At 40.1% G+C, this 19,395-nt stretch overlaps 1 protein-coding gene across 1 annotated transcript in view; it reads right to left on the bottom strand.

The window, feature by feature from the left end:
* Positions 1 to 17,748, bottom strand: part of antxr2a (ANTXR cell adhesion molecule 2a) — a 185,764-nt gene extending 168,016 nt beyond the window's left edge. The window contains exons 1-3 of the mRNA XM_052010228.1: positions 17,171 to 17,748; positions 16,776 to 16,847; positions 16,489 to 16,560 (exon numbers count right to left, since the gene is read on the bottom strand). Coding sequence (XP_051866188.1) covers positions 16,489 to 16,560; positions 16,776 to 16,847; positions 17,171 to 17,334 — 308 coding nt within the window. The 5' untranslated portion in view covers positions 17,335 to 17,748. The remainder of the gene's footprint in view (positions 1 to 16,488; positions 16,561 to 16,775; positions 16,848 to 17,170) is intronic.
* Between the last annotated feature and the right edge of the window lie 1,647 nt (positions 17,749 to 19,395).

Here is a 19,395-nt window from a genome sequence, read left to right as displayed (position 1 = left end):
GAGCCTGGAGTCATACAGAAGTACAAATGAGCTGGGGTGAAATTAAAAAGAAAATTATGAAAAATATTGACAAGTAAAAGAAAAAGAGAACAAAATAGCAGCCTGAGTATGAAGGCAGAAAAATCTATACAGAGTTCTGAATGAATCTTTGCATCTGTCTTTGTGGAAGAAGAGGCAACATAAGCAGTGAAGTTAAGGAAGAATCATGTTAAGCATTTAAAAATTATAAACATATAGAGAGGGGAAAACTGAAGCTATCAAGAATGTTTAAAGGTGGACGAATCATTGGTCCCAGATAAAATACATAAACCAGACTTGGAAAAGAAAGGGGAGATGGGATGTGGAAGCAAGGAGTCTAAGTTTCCAGTACTTTTTGGCTGCAGGTAGAGGAAGGTACAGTTGCTGATACTGTACCATTGTTTAAATAGAGTAGTGGAATAGACCGAGTAACCAGAGGCCTGTCAATCTGATATTAGTAGTGGACAAATTCTTGGAAAAGATTCTGAAGGACACCATGCATCAGCATTTATGAGAAGTGCAGGTTACTCAAGGGCAGGAATTGTTAAGGTAATTCTGTGTCTGACCAATTTAACTGAAGTTTCAGCGGAATCATCAAGATGTGTATTTGTGATGTAATACAATTAGGTTCTAACAAGGCCTTTGATGTAAAAACACCAAAATTCAAGGTGTTTTTTAAAGACAAGGCATTTGTCAGAATGATCATGAAAATAAAAGTCTATGAGGTCAGGTCAGGGGAAAGTATCAAATTGGATTGAAAGTTAGTTCATTAGCAAAAAGCAAAGGGTAATGGTCAATAGAAACTTTTATGACTGGCCTGCTCTGTGCATTGGGGTTCTGCAGAGCTCTGTACAAGGTCATTGCTTTTTGTGGTTTGTACAGTATATATTATATGTATGATTTACTTTAAATGCAGGATCCACAATCAAGAAGTTTGCGATCATATCAAGATTGATAATGTGTTTAATAATGAGTGAAAATTCTAATCTGTAGAATGATACCAATGGACTGGTTTGATGGGTACAAAAATGGCAAATGATTCAATCTAGAGGTGCAGGTAATGCACTTGGAGAGGATTAAAAAGGAAAAGGAAACATAGTAAATGGGAGGATACTTAGCAGTGAAGAGGAAAAGAGATCACGGAGGGTACAGCTACATGAAGGTAGCAGGATAGGTAGTTAAGATGGTTAAGAAAGCATGCTGGATACTTGCCTTTACTGACAAAGGCACAGAATACAAGGGCAGATAGGTCATCTTAGAACTGTATAAACCATTAGTTAGTCCACCGGTAAAGTACTGTGCACAATACTGGTCACCACACTACAGAAAGAGTGCACTAAAGAGCATGCAGAGATCTACAAGAATGTTGCTGGAACTGGAGAATTATAGTTGTGCATGCACTTTAACTGGACTGGGGCTGTATTCTTTGGAAGATCTCCACCTTAAACAATCTCTTCTGAAGGGAGATTAATTAAACTGCACAAAATTAGGAGAGGCCTGGATATCATAAACAAAAAGGTCTTTAGCAAAGAGATAAGTAACCAGGGGGAATGGATTTGTTCATTGGTATCAGGATCAGAGGAGAGTTGAAAAAGAAAATATTTCTGTCAAAGATTATTGAGTGTCTGGAACTCGCTGTTTGCAAGGGCAGGGAAGGCAGAAACTCTCACCATATTTGAAAACACTTGGATGAGCCATAACCTGCAAGGCTGTGAATGTGGGTTTAAAAACCTTAAGCCATTTAGGACACAATGGACTGAACAGCCCCACTTCTGTGCCATTTCATCTGTGATCTCTTGATTGCTTGCATAGATGTCTTAGATATTTTAGTAAAACTAGTGGCCCAATTATTTCCTGCTTAGAAAGAAATTCTATTCATAGTATATTTTAATGTAACTCTCAGACCTTTATTTCAAAGCTGAGCTCGAGGCTCATACCTCACTTGTTGTGTATTACATAAGATTCAGAAGCACTTGCATGTATTTGAAGTCTAAACTAACTTCCCATTTATATTCTCACCAATGGTAAGTCATATTAGTAAAAAATATTATTATCATCCTCAGACAACATCTTCAAAAAGCTCTACTGTATTCTCCCCAGGACACCAAATGCTATCAACAAGGCAACCAAAGATTAATGAGAGGCATCCACATCCAAAAAGCAACAATTTATAGTCTCATCCACTGATAATATGCTCTTAGCAAAAAAATTCTTACTGTACTGAAATAGAGACAATTTCAAACAACATCTAATTGTTTAACGATTTTGTCCAAGTCTCTGGTTGCAGTAGTTCATGCATCACATATGATTTTTCCAATAATCCCTTGGAGCTGAGAGAAAAAATCTTTCTCCAGTAAATTCTTGGTGCATCATCAAAGGAAAATATGAACATAAGATAAGGAGGAGCCAATTGTCACCTCAAACCAACTACATCATAACAAGATTGTGAGGGATCTTCAGCTTCACATCGTTTTCCTGCCTTATCCCCATATCCAATAATTTTTCTTACAGCCAAAATTTTTCAATTTCTATTTTGAATGAAATCATTAACGGAGCATCTAGATAGAAAATACCAAACTCTCATCACCCTTTGAGTGAAGAAATCTCTCCTCATTTCAGTCCTAAATGTCTTATCCTTACTTAGCACTGTCACCCCACATGCTTGACTCCTCAGCTGGAGGAAACATCCTCCTCACATCTGACCTGTTGACCCCTCACGGATTTTGCACATTTCAATTTCACTCTCATTCTTCTAAACTCTTCTAAAGAGGCTTAGCTTAGTTAATTTCTCTATTTAAGTTGATTTTCTCATATTTTTCCACATTCTAGTACATCTGCCATGTTCTTGCCCACTCATATTGCTTGTCTGCATCTTTTTGAAGTATCTTTGCATTCTCATCACAATTTGCATTCCTAAGTTTAACATCACCAGCAGACTTCAAAACATTCGGTCCCCTTCGGCCAAATTATTGATATAGATGATGAACAGTTGACGCTCTTCCAGAAGCAACCCACCAATCATAAAAGGACTTATCTATTCCCACTCTTTACTTTCCATCTGTTAACCAGCTCTCAATCCACATTAGTTATTACCCCCAATTCCATGTGTTCTAATTACGTTTAGCAACCTCTGTGTGGGATCTTACTGAAAGCTTTCTGAAAATCCAGATATACTATATCCACAGGTTTCCTTCATTTATTCTACCCAACAGTTTCTCAAAGAACTCCAACAGATTTGCAAGTCAGCTCAGGCAATGACAGTAGGGTTCTTTCCCAGACATAGTTAAAAAGCAATGCTTCTGCTTTTACATCACTCTCTTTAGTGAAGGTGTCTCTTTTACACCATGCATTCAGTCAAATATATTCTATTTATTTTAGACAGGGAAGTGTACATTACATTAACTCTGATCAATGGTAAAATAATTTCTATCTTCAATTATCTTAGTTCCATAATTTTATCAGTTTTCTTGATTATCAGTACGGACAACTATTTGCAAATACCACAATTTTCAACAAATTTGGTGTTTGTTTTAAGCAATGTAATCAAATGAAAGTTGACAATGCTAAACAGCCAAACCTATTCAAACTCAGTCACTATAAAACACTCAAATCAGTTGCAGCTTGGTAATTTGTTAAGCTCCCAGATCTCACCAGTTAAAGTCTTGGTCAAAATAATGGAAACCTGCCTTTCCATGTTTCTCATTGTTTTCCTTTTCCCACACTGACAGCCTGAAGCTTTTTGCTCTGCTTTCAATTTACATCAACAGTTGCTGAATCAGAGGCCTTTTATCTTTCCCTATGGACTATGGACTCCTGCCCAGTGTAATTTTGTTTGGAATGGTTACTTCAGAAATGAATGCAATGCACTCCAGAATTAATTGTTTACCTCAGTTTGAGTACTGTTACTAATAGAAGTTCACTGCAAAGTTTCAAACCAATGTATTAGAATGGAATTTTGAGAGCTTTTGGGAGTCGTGTGTGTGTGTGTGTGTGTGTGTGTGTGTGTGTGTGTGTGTGTGTGTGTGTGTGTGTGTGTGTGTGGGGTGGGGGGGGAGCACTGAGTGTTAAATAAGTCAGATTCCTGACTTTGTGCAAACAAATCAGCTGTGAAATTTAAATTCAATTAAATTAAGAGGAATTTGTACTACAACAACGATAAACATCTTTACAGCAAAAACTACCCAACTGTTGTAAAACAAACCCATCAGAAAAAATATGCCATCCTTACCAGTCACCCTATATGGTTAAATAACCTCCAAAATGACCCAACAAGATAGTGATAGTTGTATCACTATCACTGCATTTAAAAAGAGGAATTAGGGGTGGCAATAAATGCTGGCCCTGCCAGCAACACCCAGATCCCAAAAAATGAAAAAATAAGCAACTCTACCAACACACCAGAGCCATTACTCCACATTCAGCCACACATACACCTAAACACTTATATCCTCACCACACATATGCCTATCCTATCCCCATCAACTCACATTCAACTATATCTGCCTCAAATTTACTTCTCACCACTTTAATCCTGCATGCCTACTAATCCACAGACCCCTACCCCAGCTCCACTAATCCACATTCACTCATGCTTACACACCGCTATCCCCATTACCACCAACCCATACTCACTTACATATCTTAACACACCTACTCCCGTTAAGCGACATTCACACTCCCTACACACAGTGCCAACTTCATCCACATCCCCTGCAAATCTCTCCCACAGCCCACTAACCCACCCAAATGTAAAGTTACGATTTATAAGAATATCAATGCTGACTTTAAAATACATATTTCCCCTGCAGTTCAGACAAAGTGTTAATCAACAGGAGAGACTTAATCCAGGACAGGGGCTCTCTCATGCTCATCATCTCACAGAAATGGAGGAGAGGGTCCTCGTCCTCCTCAAAGTCACAGGGTGAGATGTCCAAACTGAGCCTGTAAATGTTCCTGTTAAGTTTGTCTCTCATATCCACTCTTCATAAATCCATACCAATTGGTCTCTGATAAAAGCACGTTAATCTGCATTGGTTTCTGTATGTCTATTGTGATGCAACGTTGCAGGATATTCTGAGAGACCACAAGTTTATAACACCACTGAAAGCACGTATCACCAGGCTCGACAGATTCTATGCCACTGTTATAAGACTATAGGACAGACCTCTTGTACGATGAGATGGATTCTTGACCTCACAATCTACTTTGTCATGCCCTTGCACCTTATTGTCTGCCTGCACTGCACAGTCTCTGTAACTGTAACATTATATTCTGCTTGCTCTACTTTTCCCTTGTAATACTGATGTGTTGAAATGATCTGTATGGATGGCAAGCAAAACAAAGTTTTGTTATGTGACAATAATAAACCAAATTTCTTTTTTCTTTTCAAGTTTCTTGCCAGCCATCAGCTCAGCTCCTGGATGCAAGGAGGAGGAGGAACAGGATAAGATATTTAAGATATTTATTTATTAGTCACATGTACATTGAAACACACAGGGAAGTGCATCCTTTTGCATTACTGAGAATGTGCTGGGGGGCAGCCCACAAGTGTCGCCATGCTTCCAGCGCCAACATAGCATGCCCACAACTTCCTAACCCATACGTCTTTGGAATGTGGGAGGAAACTGGAACACCTGGAGGAAACCCACTCAAACATGGGGAGAACGTACAAACTCCTTACAGACAGCGGCGGGAATTGAACCCGGGTTGCTGGCACTGTAATAGCATTACGCTAACTGCTACACTGCCATGCAGCCAAACACAAAGATGCCAAGCAGGATGAAGATGAAGAACAACTGCATCATGGGGCCAAACTCTACTAAGCACCACCTCACATGCTGACACTACAAGAAAGGGAGTAGGTCGCAGGGGTGCCTGGCATTGAAATGGATACTTGGTACTATTGGGATTCAGTCAAGCAGGAAGCATAGCCAATCTGATGTGTCAGGTTCACTGGAGGAGGTATTTACATATTACTATTGCCAGAGGGGGCCAATGAAGAAGTGTTTATGAGAAGGCCAGTCTCAGCACACATTTTGATGGTTGGCTCATTATCTGGCCTGCCTGACTGAATATATGAGATGGCAATCCCTTGCTGGAAGTTGTACAAACCCAGGAGAGCATCGCATCCCCTCTGGAAATGTCATGCTTTTCTATACAAGTCTGGCGACAATCCTCTTACAAAGGGTGACTGGGTCAAGTGGCAGCTGCAGTGTAGGCACAGTAAAAGTCTTACTGCCTCAATGCAGACTCAGAATGACCCAATCAGAGATCTTCCCTGGGTTACCCAGGACGAAGAGGTATTACTCATGTGCAGACTGCTCCTCTGCTGAAACAAGAGATGCCAACCACAAGTATACTTCAAGAGCAGGAGGATGCTGGTCACGAGCAGACTGCTGTTTAATAAGAACAGAGAGATCACCTTTGCTGTTCTTCAAGAACCAAAATAATTCTATAAACGGTTGAGTGAAGGGAGAAATCCGAAGAACACAGGAAGCAAGACTGCTGGGATGCGGAACTGGACCTGCAATAATGTGGATTTCAGCAGGTCAGAACGTCATTGCCCACATAGTCTACCGGCACTGTGCCTTCTCAGGAGTTCAGCATTTCACTTCACAAGATGGAACAGCAGTTTGAAGCAAGGGCAAGGGCTTATTACTGACATCCAGTTTGATCATCTGTAGACCTTCCAAGATAAAGGTACCAGGCTACCAGCAGCCACAGCACCAGGCACCATGTCACGGTGATCGGCATTCAAAGCCAATCTGTAAGGCATTCACGAAGAGATTACACAGGGGCAAGTTTATGTAAATATCATGTTTCAGTTCAAAGATAATGTTTAATTTACTGTTAATTAAAATTAATTTGTTAAAACTCCTTTAATTTCACCTTGGCCAAGATAAGCATTGACTTGAATTGGGAGAATGTAGAGAGGGTTGGTGTTAAGAAATAATTGACACACAAATAATATACAAAAGGATGCTGTACTGCTCTGATAGGCAACAATGACTTGGATGCTGAACTCAGCCCTTTTGATCCATGCAAGGTGTGAAGGGGAGCCTGGATCACCACATGAGTAGCCTGCACCACAGGTAAACTGGCAATGTTGGAAAATCCAGTGGTTTGTGAAGCCACATCCTCATCATTAAAGTAGAAATTCTTTCTCTTGGGGCACAGACTTCTCTAATGCAGCAAGGAGCAGCAAACTGTTAGACGTTAATCAGTTTTGGTTGCCTGGAGTGATCCAGGGGCTAGGAAGCAGAGGTGACAGTGACATTGGCCCTAGCGGGCAGAATAGTCCAGGTAGTTGTGCACTGCTGAGATCTATTGCCAGAACTGCACAGTTCTCATTGACAACTGTCTTGGTAAGGCTGAGCATACAGACACACTGTTCCTCAGAGGGATGGAAGTAAGAGCATGTACCCCTGCAAATTCTGAGGGGCTGTGATCCATGAACATGTGCCCTTTTGTGCCTCCTCTCTCAGAGTTCCATATCTTGTCTAAGGTGCCTGCAACTCCCACTTTAACTCACTGTCAACAGTACCTCCACACATACACACCTATCGTAGCAGGTTGTAAGCAGAGCTCAAAAGAACTGTGGTGACTACGTACACTTTTGGGCCTGAGAATACATCCTCCAGAGGGCTCTTAGCAACCTGCTGAAGTATCCCATTATAATGTGAGTGGCATTGCGACAGTACATGATTTTTTAGGGATCTGTATTTTTGTGACAATCAAGTAAAATATCCATTTTATATCAGCACCATTAGAAAATGGTGTTGCATAATAAAAAAAATTAGCCGTGCCTGACACTAAAAACACATCAGCTGCTCTAGAACATTATGATCAGAAGTGTTCAGTGAAATTTCCACAACACATAATGCAGTTTGGAAATGGTTAGAATCACGTCCCACTCTGGATAAAACTGGCACTATGTGATCAAGTCTGCAGACAGTTAAAGTCACCTCAACGTATTTTATGTTTTTATACCATACTTCAAGTGGAATGTCTTCCAATACTAGGATGTGATGAATCTGAACATCAGGCATCAGGTGGGGATGAGACAAGAGTTGTAGACATCAGATAAGTAATCGAAGTTGAGTAGAAAGATAGGAAAAATTCCAATCTGAACCACTCCCCAAATCAAGGTTCAGATTATTCAAACTATCCATGTAGAAACCTGCAGCCATAAGGTAAAACTGACATCTGAGTAACATCTTGGGAAAGGATAATGTATATTAATTGACTATTTTGTTTAGTTGAGCTTTCCCTTCAATATGAAGGTATTAAAGATCCTGTTTTGTCTATTTAAGTCAGAAAATTTTGAAAAAATGTATTTTGCATTAAACATTTTTTCAAGTTACCTTGATAGATTAAGACACTCAAGTAACTTTTATAGTATTACTAAGAAAAATTCAATAATAGAGGTTTTGTAATAACTCAAATTACAGTGGCATTTACAATTAAAATTCTATTGATTGATAATTGAATCTCTAATTATTTTACTTGTTCTCTGAATATTGTTATGAATATAAAATAATTTTAATAAATGCCTTCTACCCGCCCCAATTTCTAGCTACATTTTCCAGGTTACATTTCAATGCTGTACATGATCTGATGATTAATTATCATAGATAGTGAATATGTACAAAATATATTACTTGCACATGGGTTAGAAATTGATCCCAGATGCATATGGAAATTTGAAAATTGTGCCCTGTACACCCAAGTCCAAAGCATTTATATTAAGTAAAACAGTAGGTCTAGTACTGATCCGAGGGTGTTATCCCACCAACCTCCAGTCTGAAAAACAACCTTTCACTGTGACTGTTTCCCTACTGCTAAAGTGCCTTTATTCCAACACCTTCAATTCTGTTGGCAGGTCTATTATGTGGTATCTTATCATAGGACTCTTGGAAGTCTTCAACTGCATCTCCTTCTCTGTTACCTTGTGAAAAAGTTCTAACAATTTACAAAAACAGAAAATTCTGGAAGAACTCTGACCCAAATTGTTAACTGTTTCTCTCTCCACAGACATTGCCCGACCTGCTGAGCATTTTCCAGCATTTTCTGTTTTCGTTTCAGATTTCCAGCATCTGCAATTTTTTTTATTTTCATCTATCACATTAGTTAGGCATGATTTGCCTTTATCAAATTTGTGCGGGGTTTAACTAATTATTTCACACTTTTCCTAGTAACTATTAGTTCTGTCCTTGATTATTGTTTCTAGAGCTTTCCCCACCACTGAGATTGACTGGCTGGTGTGCAGTCACTGGTTTTATCCTTACACCTTTTGTTGAACAAGGGGTGCAACATTTGAAATTTTCCAGTTCTCAGGCACCACTCCCGAATCTACAGATTTTTGGAAGGATATGCCCCGAGCCTCTAGAACTTCTTCTCTTATTTTTCCCACTAACCCAGGATGCATCCCATCTAGACCAGGTAATTTATCCTCATCAAGTGCAGCTAGACTTATCAGTATCTCCTCTTTATTAATTTTTGGCCCGTCCATAATCTCAACTATGTCTTCCTTTGCTAAGACTCCACACGGGATCTTCATCCTTGGTGAAGACCCATGTCAAGTACTTAACTAGTACCTCCGACATGCCCATTGCTTCCATGACTAAACTTCCTATTTGGCCTCAGACTGGCCCCATCTAGTCTCTTACAAATGAACTACATAGACTATGATTCCCCTTTCTTCATGTGGGAAATTATTCTTAGTGACTTTAAAAATGTCACATTTAAAATGTTTCAATGAATTTCTTCCATTTCCTTTAAATATCTTTTTCCCCCACTCAATCCAATCTTTCCTCGTTTCTCTTTCCATACCTGTTTTGACTCAAATTTGCCCTCCTCCCACCCTTCTTGTTTGTTTCTCAATACTGAAATCTCATTGGTTAAAAAAATGCACTGTTACATATGTAAAGCAGTTTCATGTGAACCAACAAATGATGCACTTTGGGAGAGACAGCACAGAAAGAAGGTAAAATCTAAATGCTACTATTTGACAGTGATGCAAGAACAGAAGGACCCGAGGTTGCTTAATCTTTGAAGTTGGCAGGCCAAGTTCAGGAGGCAGTTAAGAAAATAAGATAATTGGTTAGATGAGTGGAGGCTATGATTAAAAAAAACAAGGAAGCTTTACAAAATTGTTATAAATTGCTGGTTAGGCCTCAGGCAGAGGATCATGTAAAAGTTCTGAACACCAGACCTCAGGAAGGGTGTCAAAGCCTTGGCAACGTTACAGAGGAGATTAACCATGATAAACCAGGGTGAGGAAGTTCAGTCATGTGGAGAGATGAGAAAAACTGGAATTGTTCTCCCCAGCAGAGAAGGGAAGAGCAAAGAGAATTATTCAAAATTATAAGTTCTTTTTACAAGTTGGAGATAAGGCATAATTTCTTTAAACAAGCATGTCAAAATCTGGATTGCACATCCTGAAAGCTGCTTTGGAATCTGAAAAGTCTGCAGGGACTTTCAAAAGGAAAGTGGACATGTACATGAGAAGATATAATTTACAAAGTAAAAGGGGAAACAGGACTGACACAGACATGACATATAAAATGGCTTCCTTTTGCACAGTAAGATTCTATAATCCTATTCAAATGCTGTAGATCCCACTGTTAACTCAGATCTCAGATGGTCTGGACGGGTAATTATCTGTCCACACTTCCAGCAAGTCCCATGTAAAAAAAATTAGCTCAAGGGTGCAAAATGATTTTTAATCTGGTTCCCACAAAATTCAAACAAGTGTATTTAAGTAAACTTATTTTGCTCCATGTCACTACCAGGGATGCATAATGAGCGCTTGAACCAATTGTGGTTGCAGCACACAAGATTGCACTGCAAATTTCAACTTTCTAGCACTTGGACTTGGCAAATTTGCAAAATGCATAGCAATTTTTTTCCCAAAAGCTCTAGCTGAGAAAGATGTCCAAATGCAGACACAATGGGGCAAATGTGCTATAAATTTAATGATTGCTACATAAACTTTATGACTATTCCTCATAGCTTAATCATTACATATCCCATGTCCCACAGACCAATCAGTCCACTCCGTAACAATGAGGTCACTGGAATTTAAAGAACTAATTGCTTTAAATCCCATTTTTAGGAATATCACATTGCTGCAATTTTTTGCAGGATGTAAATGACGATGTCTGTCAGCAATAGCTATTGGCAGTCATATAAAAATGTATTATTTAACACAGTGAAGCTTGTTTTCAAAAGGGCACACTGCCATAATACATTTCATCTATTCTATAATCCCCTTCAATACACCAAAATTTTGCATACAGTTGGCAAATTAATATTATTTTCTCAGCCAATGGAAAAGCTGGAATAGAACTTCAAATAGCCTAACTATTAAGATGTGAATAAAAATCTGTCATAATCTGTCAGGTAATATTGCCTATAGTTAATGCACATGTTAAAGATATTTTAGAAACGTTACGTGTTTAGGAATTGTTGATGAAGTTATGATTTGCTAATATAAAGCTGAAGAAATTAGAAACTATATTACAAAACTGCTTGGCTTTGAAGTCTTTAATTTTGCTAATTATGAGTCAAGAATCATAAAAGACCAATGATCCAGCCCTTAATTTTCTTTAGTAATGCATTTCTGTCATACATGAACATAATCAGAACAAGTATGCATTGGAAGGTTTAGTTACATGCAGATATATAAGTTCCTTCTCCATTGTGCATATCTTTGAGTAAACTTTAAAAAGTGACTTTTCACTTCTAACAGCATATTGCTTGTGATGCCAAATTACACAAGCATAAGCATGTGCACTCCTTTTACAGAGGGTGACTTAATTGTTGTTGACTTTCCAATAATGTTAAATTGCACCAGGATAGATCTATACTGTTAAGTGATCTTTCTCCATCCACCCATTCTACAGTCCATCTTCCATAACTTTTGGCATCACAATGAAAGATATTATAGGACTAAACCTTTTGTATCCAATTCTTTCAGAAAGTTAAATTATAAAGGTCTTATCCACTGACATAGTCCAGAGAAAATAATAGATCAGAATTGCAAGCAAATAACACTGTTTAATATGCATAGCATTTTACCACATAAATAATGCAGCAATTTATGGTGAGAAAGACATATGGTGAAAATTGCACTTCATCATAATTTGTGCCACTCCATATTTAGCTTTGAAGAATACACTGGCTAATCTATAGGATGAATGAAAAATTGTTTAATCTCCTTCACCACCAGAGCCACATTCACTGCAGCTTCAAGTCATTGAGTTGCTGTAAGCAGATGAGGCTTGCGTGTGTTCACTCAGATGCTGAGCTCCAAGTCACTTTTGACTCATTCATTGAAGTGCATGCGAGAGTGGGCACTACATTAAACATCTTAACATAACGAGTTTTGTGAAGTTGTTGCATTTGTTCTTTATAATCACCATGGGAAGTTAAGTCTATGAATGTGAAGTGTATGTACAAATATAACAATGTTGAAATTATCAAATATATCAACCAATGACTCAGCCCTTAAAGGAAACCATCAAAAATGTGAATGTTCATTTTTTTCAGATACTTTAAAATATAAAAAGATTAATACTTCTATAATGTTTTTCTTACTTTTCCTTTGTCTATCTATCTTTTTTCTCTCAATGAAGACTCTCTTTCCCACACTTTATCTTTCTTTGTTTAATTAGTTTGATCTTAATTCAGCCTATTTCCTGCCCCATTGTTTCTAATCTTTCCTGATCCTTTAATCTCATTTGGATGAAATGGACAGTTTGCTTCATTGATTCATCCCCAGTGTCCAATTGATCCTGCATTATCTCCTTATGCCCCCAGCAATTTAAGGTTGCAGCACAGCTCCCTGAAGAATACCATTTGTTACATCTGGCCATTCAGAGAACAGACACTTCATCACTACTCTCTGAGTACAAAAATCATACTCCATTGACTTCTTCCTCAGCAGCCCTGCAAGGTCAAAGATAACTTCCTTTCACTCCAGATCAATGAGTTCTGAGGTAGATTAGGAGTTCTCTGTGGGATCCACAAACTCTGCTTCAGATGAGGCAGGAGATGCTTGATAGGGCAAATGGATGAGCAGTAATATGTTGGTGAGGATGAATTTAGAGCATTGTGTGCAGTTCTGGTCACCTACCTACAGGAAAGACATCAATAAGCTTGAAAGAGTGCAGAGAAAATTTACAAGGATGTTGCCGGGACTTGAGGACCTGAATTATTGGGAAAGGTTGAATCAGTTAGGACTTTATTCCCTGGAGTGCAGAATGAGGGGAGATCTTATTGGAGGTATACAAAATTATGAGGGGTATGGAATGCATGCATGCTTTTTACCCCAAGTTTGGGTGAGACTAGAACTGGAGGACATAGGTTTAGGGTGAAAGGTGAAATATTTAAGAGATCTGAGGGGAAACTTCTTCACTCAGAGGGCAGTGTAAGTGTGGAGTGAGCTGCCAGCAGAAGTGGTAGATGCGGGTTAAATTGTAACATTTAAGTTTGGATAGGTACATGGATGGGAGGGGTTTGGAGGGATATACTCTGGGTGCAGGTAGATGGGACTAAGCAGAAGATCAAGTCAGCATGGACTAGATGGGCCAAAGGGCCTGTTTCTGTGCTGTAGTACTCTATCACTCCATAGCATATGGTGTGCTCCTTTTGCCATTTTTGTTGGATTTCCACATGACAGTTGCAAAAAGACTCAAGATTGTCAATGCCACCTGGATGCTTCTCCATTTTGATCATTCACAGGCCAAGGGTTCCCAAGAGTTGCTGCGAATGTTACATTTTGGAAACATCCCTGGACAGTTTTACCAGTTACCTTGGTAATCTCTTGCCAACGACAGAGCTCAGAGTGTCTGTCTCGGGGGTCTAGTATTTCCAAGTGAACAATGTGGCCCACCCAACAGAACAAGCTGAGTATAATTAGAGCCTCAATACTGGGAATATTGGCCTGCAAGAGTACGCCAACATTGGTTAATTGTGCCATGGATTTGGAAGAATTTGCACAGACGCCATTGACCGTACCTCTTCACTGCTTTGGTTTGTCTGCTGTAGGTGGTTCATGTTTCTCTGAAGTATACAGAAGGGTAGTGATCACTGCCAACCAGCAGACATTGACAGTGCCATGATCTGAAGTCTTAATTGTTGCACATGCTTCTATTGAGATGGCTAGACTGTGCCAGTGGACTGGAGATGCTGATGAATTACATCACTGATAGATAGCTCCCAAAATGTGCAAAATGATCTGTGTTTTCCGGAGTTTGCTATGGAACCTTATTGTTGGAGGAAAGGTTAGTAAAGGATCTTTGTTTTTTGGATGTTTATTGTTACCACACCCTTTGCTCACACACTTCAGTAAGTGAGTCAACAATAATTTGGAGTTTGACCTAGGAGTGAGGATATACACAGGAATCATCTGCTTACTGCAGCTCAATGACTGTGGTTAGACTGTGGCACTGAAGTGGAGGTGACAGAGAGTGAACTTCTCATTCATCCTGCGGATTTGTCTGTGGTGGACTGGTTAGAATCATGCCTTGCATGTATTCACATAGCAGACATTTCTGAGGGCAGCCAAATTTGAGGAATCCAGAGTCCTTCTTGGCTGACAGAGTTGAAAGCTTTTGGAAGGTCAATGAAAATGTCCAGCACCATGATCCCAATGGCAGCACTGAAATTCCCCAGAAACCACTGGCAGCCAGAAAAGATCTGGTTCCAACTTAGCTGGCTGCAAAAGCTGTGGAAGATTCTTCTAAATATTGATGATATTCAGAGATACTTAAAAACTTTTAAATTGAACCATATATTTTAAGTGCTAAAAAGGTTAATGAAAGATACTTACAAATTACTAAAAACATTGAAGTGAAATAATTTTTGAAAACTTAGCTTCCCCTTTGCTTCCTAAACCAACTCTACAGCCAAAGAAATGAATAGTAAAGCTGCTGTCTCAGTTCCAGACACCCAGGATCAATGGTGAGTCCTGACGCTGCCTGTGTGGAGGTTGCTCATTCTCCCTCTGATCGCATGAGTTTCCTCTGGGTGCTCCAGTTTCCTCCCACATCCCAAAGACGTACGGGTTCCTAGGTTAATTGGTGATTGTAAATTGCCCCTAGTGTGTAGGTGAGCAGTAGAAGCTGGCAGAGTTGATGAGAAAGTGGGATTAATGTAGGTTTAGCATAAGCATATGGTTAATAGATGGCTTGGGCTTGATGGGCCCAATGGCCTATTTCCATGTTGAATCTCTCTATAACTCTATGACTGGAGTCTCAAATCTATCTGAGACAGACATTGTGTTGAACTCAGCAAATCTCAATTCACTGTCAAATTTAGCATTCTAAATCTGTTAATAAATCCAGGACTTCTGCCTGTGATAATATGTGTGGAAGTCTAGGACATAATGCCATTTTTAAAAAATGGATTTTCTCTTCAGAATTATTGGCATTGACCAGTGAGATCAGCCCTAAGGAAATTTCTGAATAAACTTCATTTCAATGGACCACTTCACATAATTGACACTAAAGGAAAGTTCTTATCATCTAAATAAAATGTATTGAATTGTATTTTGTTTATGGAGGGATTAGGATACAACCTCCAATGACAAGACAAAAGGAATAGTGGAAGCACAAGATGTGAGTAGGACTCAAGGAGTTTATACGTATGTGGGAAAGGGTGAGACAATAACTAGATCTGAGCACAACAATGACAGCTTTAAAATTGGGGCTGTTAAAGAACTAAAAGCAAATATACATCAGTGAATGTTTCAATGGCACAGAGGCTGAGGAAAAGGCAGAAATGAGAGGTGGAAGTGGGTGTTTCTGCAAAGGATATGGGGTTAAATAGGTTATGGAATCTGCAAAGCATCATCCTGAACTTAACACATTCACCCAAGGGATAGATGGAATTGAAGGCAATGTGGCTTCAGATTTTATTGTGTATAAAGGAAGGAAATGTTACTCATCCAAGAATGTCCAACAAGTAGGCTGACAGCATAGGGTAAGCAGAAAACTGCGGGACAGGTAAACCTACCTGGATGTCAACAAACCAAATCCCAAATGTGATTCTACAGCTATTTTACAGATACAAAATAGATGGGAAAGCATCAGGTATGGCAAATGGCAGGGCCTCCCTGTTCTAAGCCATCCTCTGTCATTTTGGTATCAGCTTCAGGCAGGTGTTAGACCTCTCTGACATGGAAATAATGGACCCAATACTGTCTTTGGCATTTTTACAAGAGTTTCAGTGTTATGGTAGGGCAGAAGCCTGACTGAAAAAAATATGGAATTTGGATCAAGATGCGAATGGATTTGGGAAGGGGCAACACATTTAAGAACTTTGGTACTGGTATTGGAGAGGGCTGGAGGAGGGATGAAAGTTTCAAGAGTGAAGAATTAAGATTGGATATCTTGGGGGAGGTTTGATAACAACAGTAGTTTCTGCAGTTCCCCTCACAATAAAAACAAGGCATTCTACACAGACCTGTCACCGGTTATTGGCATCTTCACATCAGCACGGGACGAAAACACGATGAAAGATAATCTCATTTGCGGACTGCAAGAAAAAAAAACACAATTATCAACTGCTGCACAATACTAAATATGGTTTTCTTTTCAGTACTTTCTAACTTTCAAACTTTGGTTCGCTTTTGGCATTTGGTTCGCATTGCCTCCTACTTCCCCCATGTGGCGACGAACTGAGTTAAACGTAACTTTTCTCCAAGCACCAAAAGCGCCGAAGTTCGTGAAGCATGTTGCTGAAGATATTACCTGACGAATCGTTGGACCAGTGTTTCCACAAAATCATAGATTTCACCCCAGTTTTTAGCCACACTCCCGGATCTGTAAAACAACAGACGTTCAATTCGATCAAGAAAACAACATCAAGCAATCACAACCCTACAGGACTCTCCTCCCGTCACTTTCCTGTTGCGGTTTAATGGCCAGAAGACACTTTGAAAAGTTTATTGTAAAGCAATTTTTTCCCCAACAGATATCGCGATTTTTTTTTCACTCTGCCTGCTTTTACATTATTACATGTGATCTATCAATGCCCACAATTCATTTCATCGCTTTACGCCCCAACTTGCTTAAACTGGCAGCTGCAGATATAAACTACACAAAACCGTGGCTCGATCGCTCGCTAAGGCTGCGCCGAATCTTACCTGTCAAGTACAAAGTAAAGATCAAACGCTCCTTGGCACGATTTCTCTTCACTTTGCACAACTCCCGGATCGTTCATGGTCAGAAACACTGCTACAAAGACCATGAAATTCCACAGCCTGGGGCAAACGCTCTCGCAAACAGCAACAGTCCGCCACGGCTTCATTATCCTGCAATTAATGAAGTTGCAAAGCCCGAAAGCACAGAAGCAGGAACTCGGAATAGGAAGCTCCAGCAAACATTAAAACAGTCACCATCGGATTCCTACAAAAAATAAAATCACACAGACGCCCTACAGGCATCTGAGAAAGAAAAAACAACGCGACTTCGTTAAACAGCACATTGCAACAGCACATGAAATCTCTCGGCCGCTGCCACAAAGTCGCTCATTCAGTTCCGAATGGAAACTTCCCCAGAGGAGGTCGGCGTTGCGGCGGGGGACGAACTGTGCACTGCAGCCAGGGTAGCGTTTGTATCCACAAATCAGATGGCAGCGCAGCTAACAGCACTTGCACTGCATTCAGACGGCCGGCGCTTTGTGGGATAGGGGAACCTCAACTGGGTGTGTCGGAGGCGCCCCTCCGCGGGACAGCTGGTGCCCTCTGAACGAGCAGGAGGATATTGCTGCATAGCCACAGATCATTTTTAGCGTGATATCATTTCCTGTGTTCGGAAAGCTTTTAACAACAATATCAATCAATGTTTGCGTTATGTGGTTATTTTTTGCTGTGCTGTTGACGCCAGAGAGAAGCCATAAAACTTAAACCATAAAGGCATACAAAGGTGCCAGAATCTTAGTTCCCAAATTACAATTAGATGCTGCTCTGTTGTTACTCTTTTTTGAACTTCGATTGCTGTTTCAATATGAAGATCACATTACAACAAAATTATTATAATAAATATATAACAATATAGGATAGAGGGAACAGCACACTTAAGTGATCTGCTGTGAGGTTTTTGATCTGTTTTAAGAATGGGAAGCAGAGCTCCTCGGAGGGCCTGGGCGCTCTCTCGAGTACCTCTGCTCTTAAAGATAATCGACGGCATTTTTAGGAAGAGCAGGAGACTTATTCCCACTGCCTGGGCCAATATTTATTCCTCAGTCAATGTTGCTCAAAGCAAACTGGTTATTATCCAATTGTTGGGAGCTTGCAGTCCAAATTGGCTACCTTATTTCCTATGTTACAACAGCAACCACACTTCAAAAGTCTTTCATTGGCTGAAGATTAAGTGCTTTGATATATCCTGTGATCATAAAAGGGGCTGTGTAAATATGTCATAATTTAATTAGTCCTGGTTTTTCTCCTGTTACTATTGACAATCAAACTTGAAAGACTACACATAGAATAGGTCGTACTTTGCAGTCATACAATGAGTCATAAAAGTAGAAAATGCATGAGACATCAGCAGCACAGTGAAATAGAATCAGGGAGACTCAAGAGACACAAACAAGCAACAAACAAGAAGCTGGAGGAACTCAGCAGGTCAGGCAGCATCTGTGGAGGGAAATAGACAGTCAACATTTCAGGTCGAGACACTTCATCTGGACTTAAAGACAGAGGGAAGATAGCCAGTATAAAGAAGTGAGGGGAAGAGGTGGAGCAAGAGCTGGCAAGCGATAGGTAGGTCCATTTGAGGAGGGGCGATAGGCAGATGGAGGAGGGAAGGGTGGAAATAGGAACCAGAAAAGGGAGGTGGGAAGGGCAGATGGGAACAGTGGGGGGAGTGTGTGGGTGACGGGCTGATGGAGTGGGTGGAGGAGGGGAATAAACAGGGTGATGGGGGAAGGGAAAGGGGGGAGGTACTGGGTGGATTAGGAGGAGAGAGAGGAAGGACACAGGGAGAGCAGCATAGAATCGTACAACAAGGAAATAGGGCATTTGGCCCAACTCATCCATGCAGACCAGTGGGCACCCTTCCATTTTAACCCCATCACCCAGCATTTAGTCCACAGCTGTCCATGCCTAAGCATTTCAAGTGTTCATCTAGAAAGTTCTTAAATGCTGTCAGCAATTCAGCTTCAACCATTCTCTCAGGCAGTGCATTCCAGGTACTTACCACTCTCTGGGTGAAGAAGGTACCCCCCCCCCCCCATATCCCCTCTGAATCTCTTTCACCTTACCCTAAACTATGTCCTCTAGTTTTATCTACATCTGATATGGGGAACAGTTTCCTGCAGTCTATCCTATCTATACCCCTCCTAATTTTATATACCTCAATCATCTGC

The sequence above is a fragment of the Pristis pectinata genome, chromosome 2, assembly GCF_009764475.1.
Source record: "Pristis pectinata isolate sPriPec2 chromosome 2, sPriPec2.1.pri, whole genome shotgun sequence".
Taxonomy (NCBI): Eukaryota; Metazoa; Chordata; class Chondrichthyes; order Rhinopristiformes; family Pristidae; genus Pristis; species Pristis pectinata.
The sequence above is the reverse complement of the archived record's forward strand: the minus strand, read 5'-3'. Positions and strand labels throughout refer to the sequence as shown.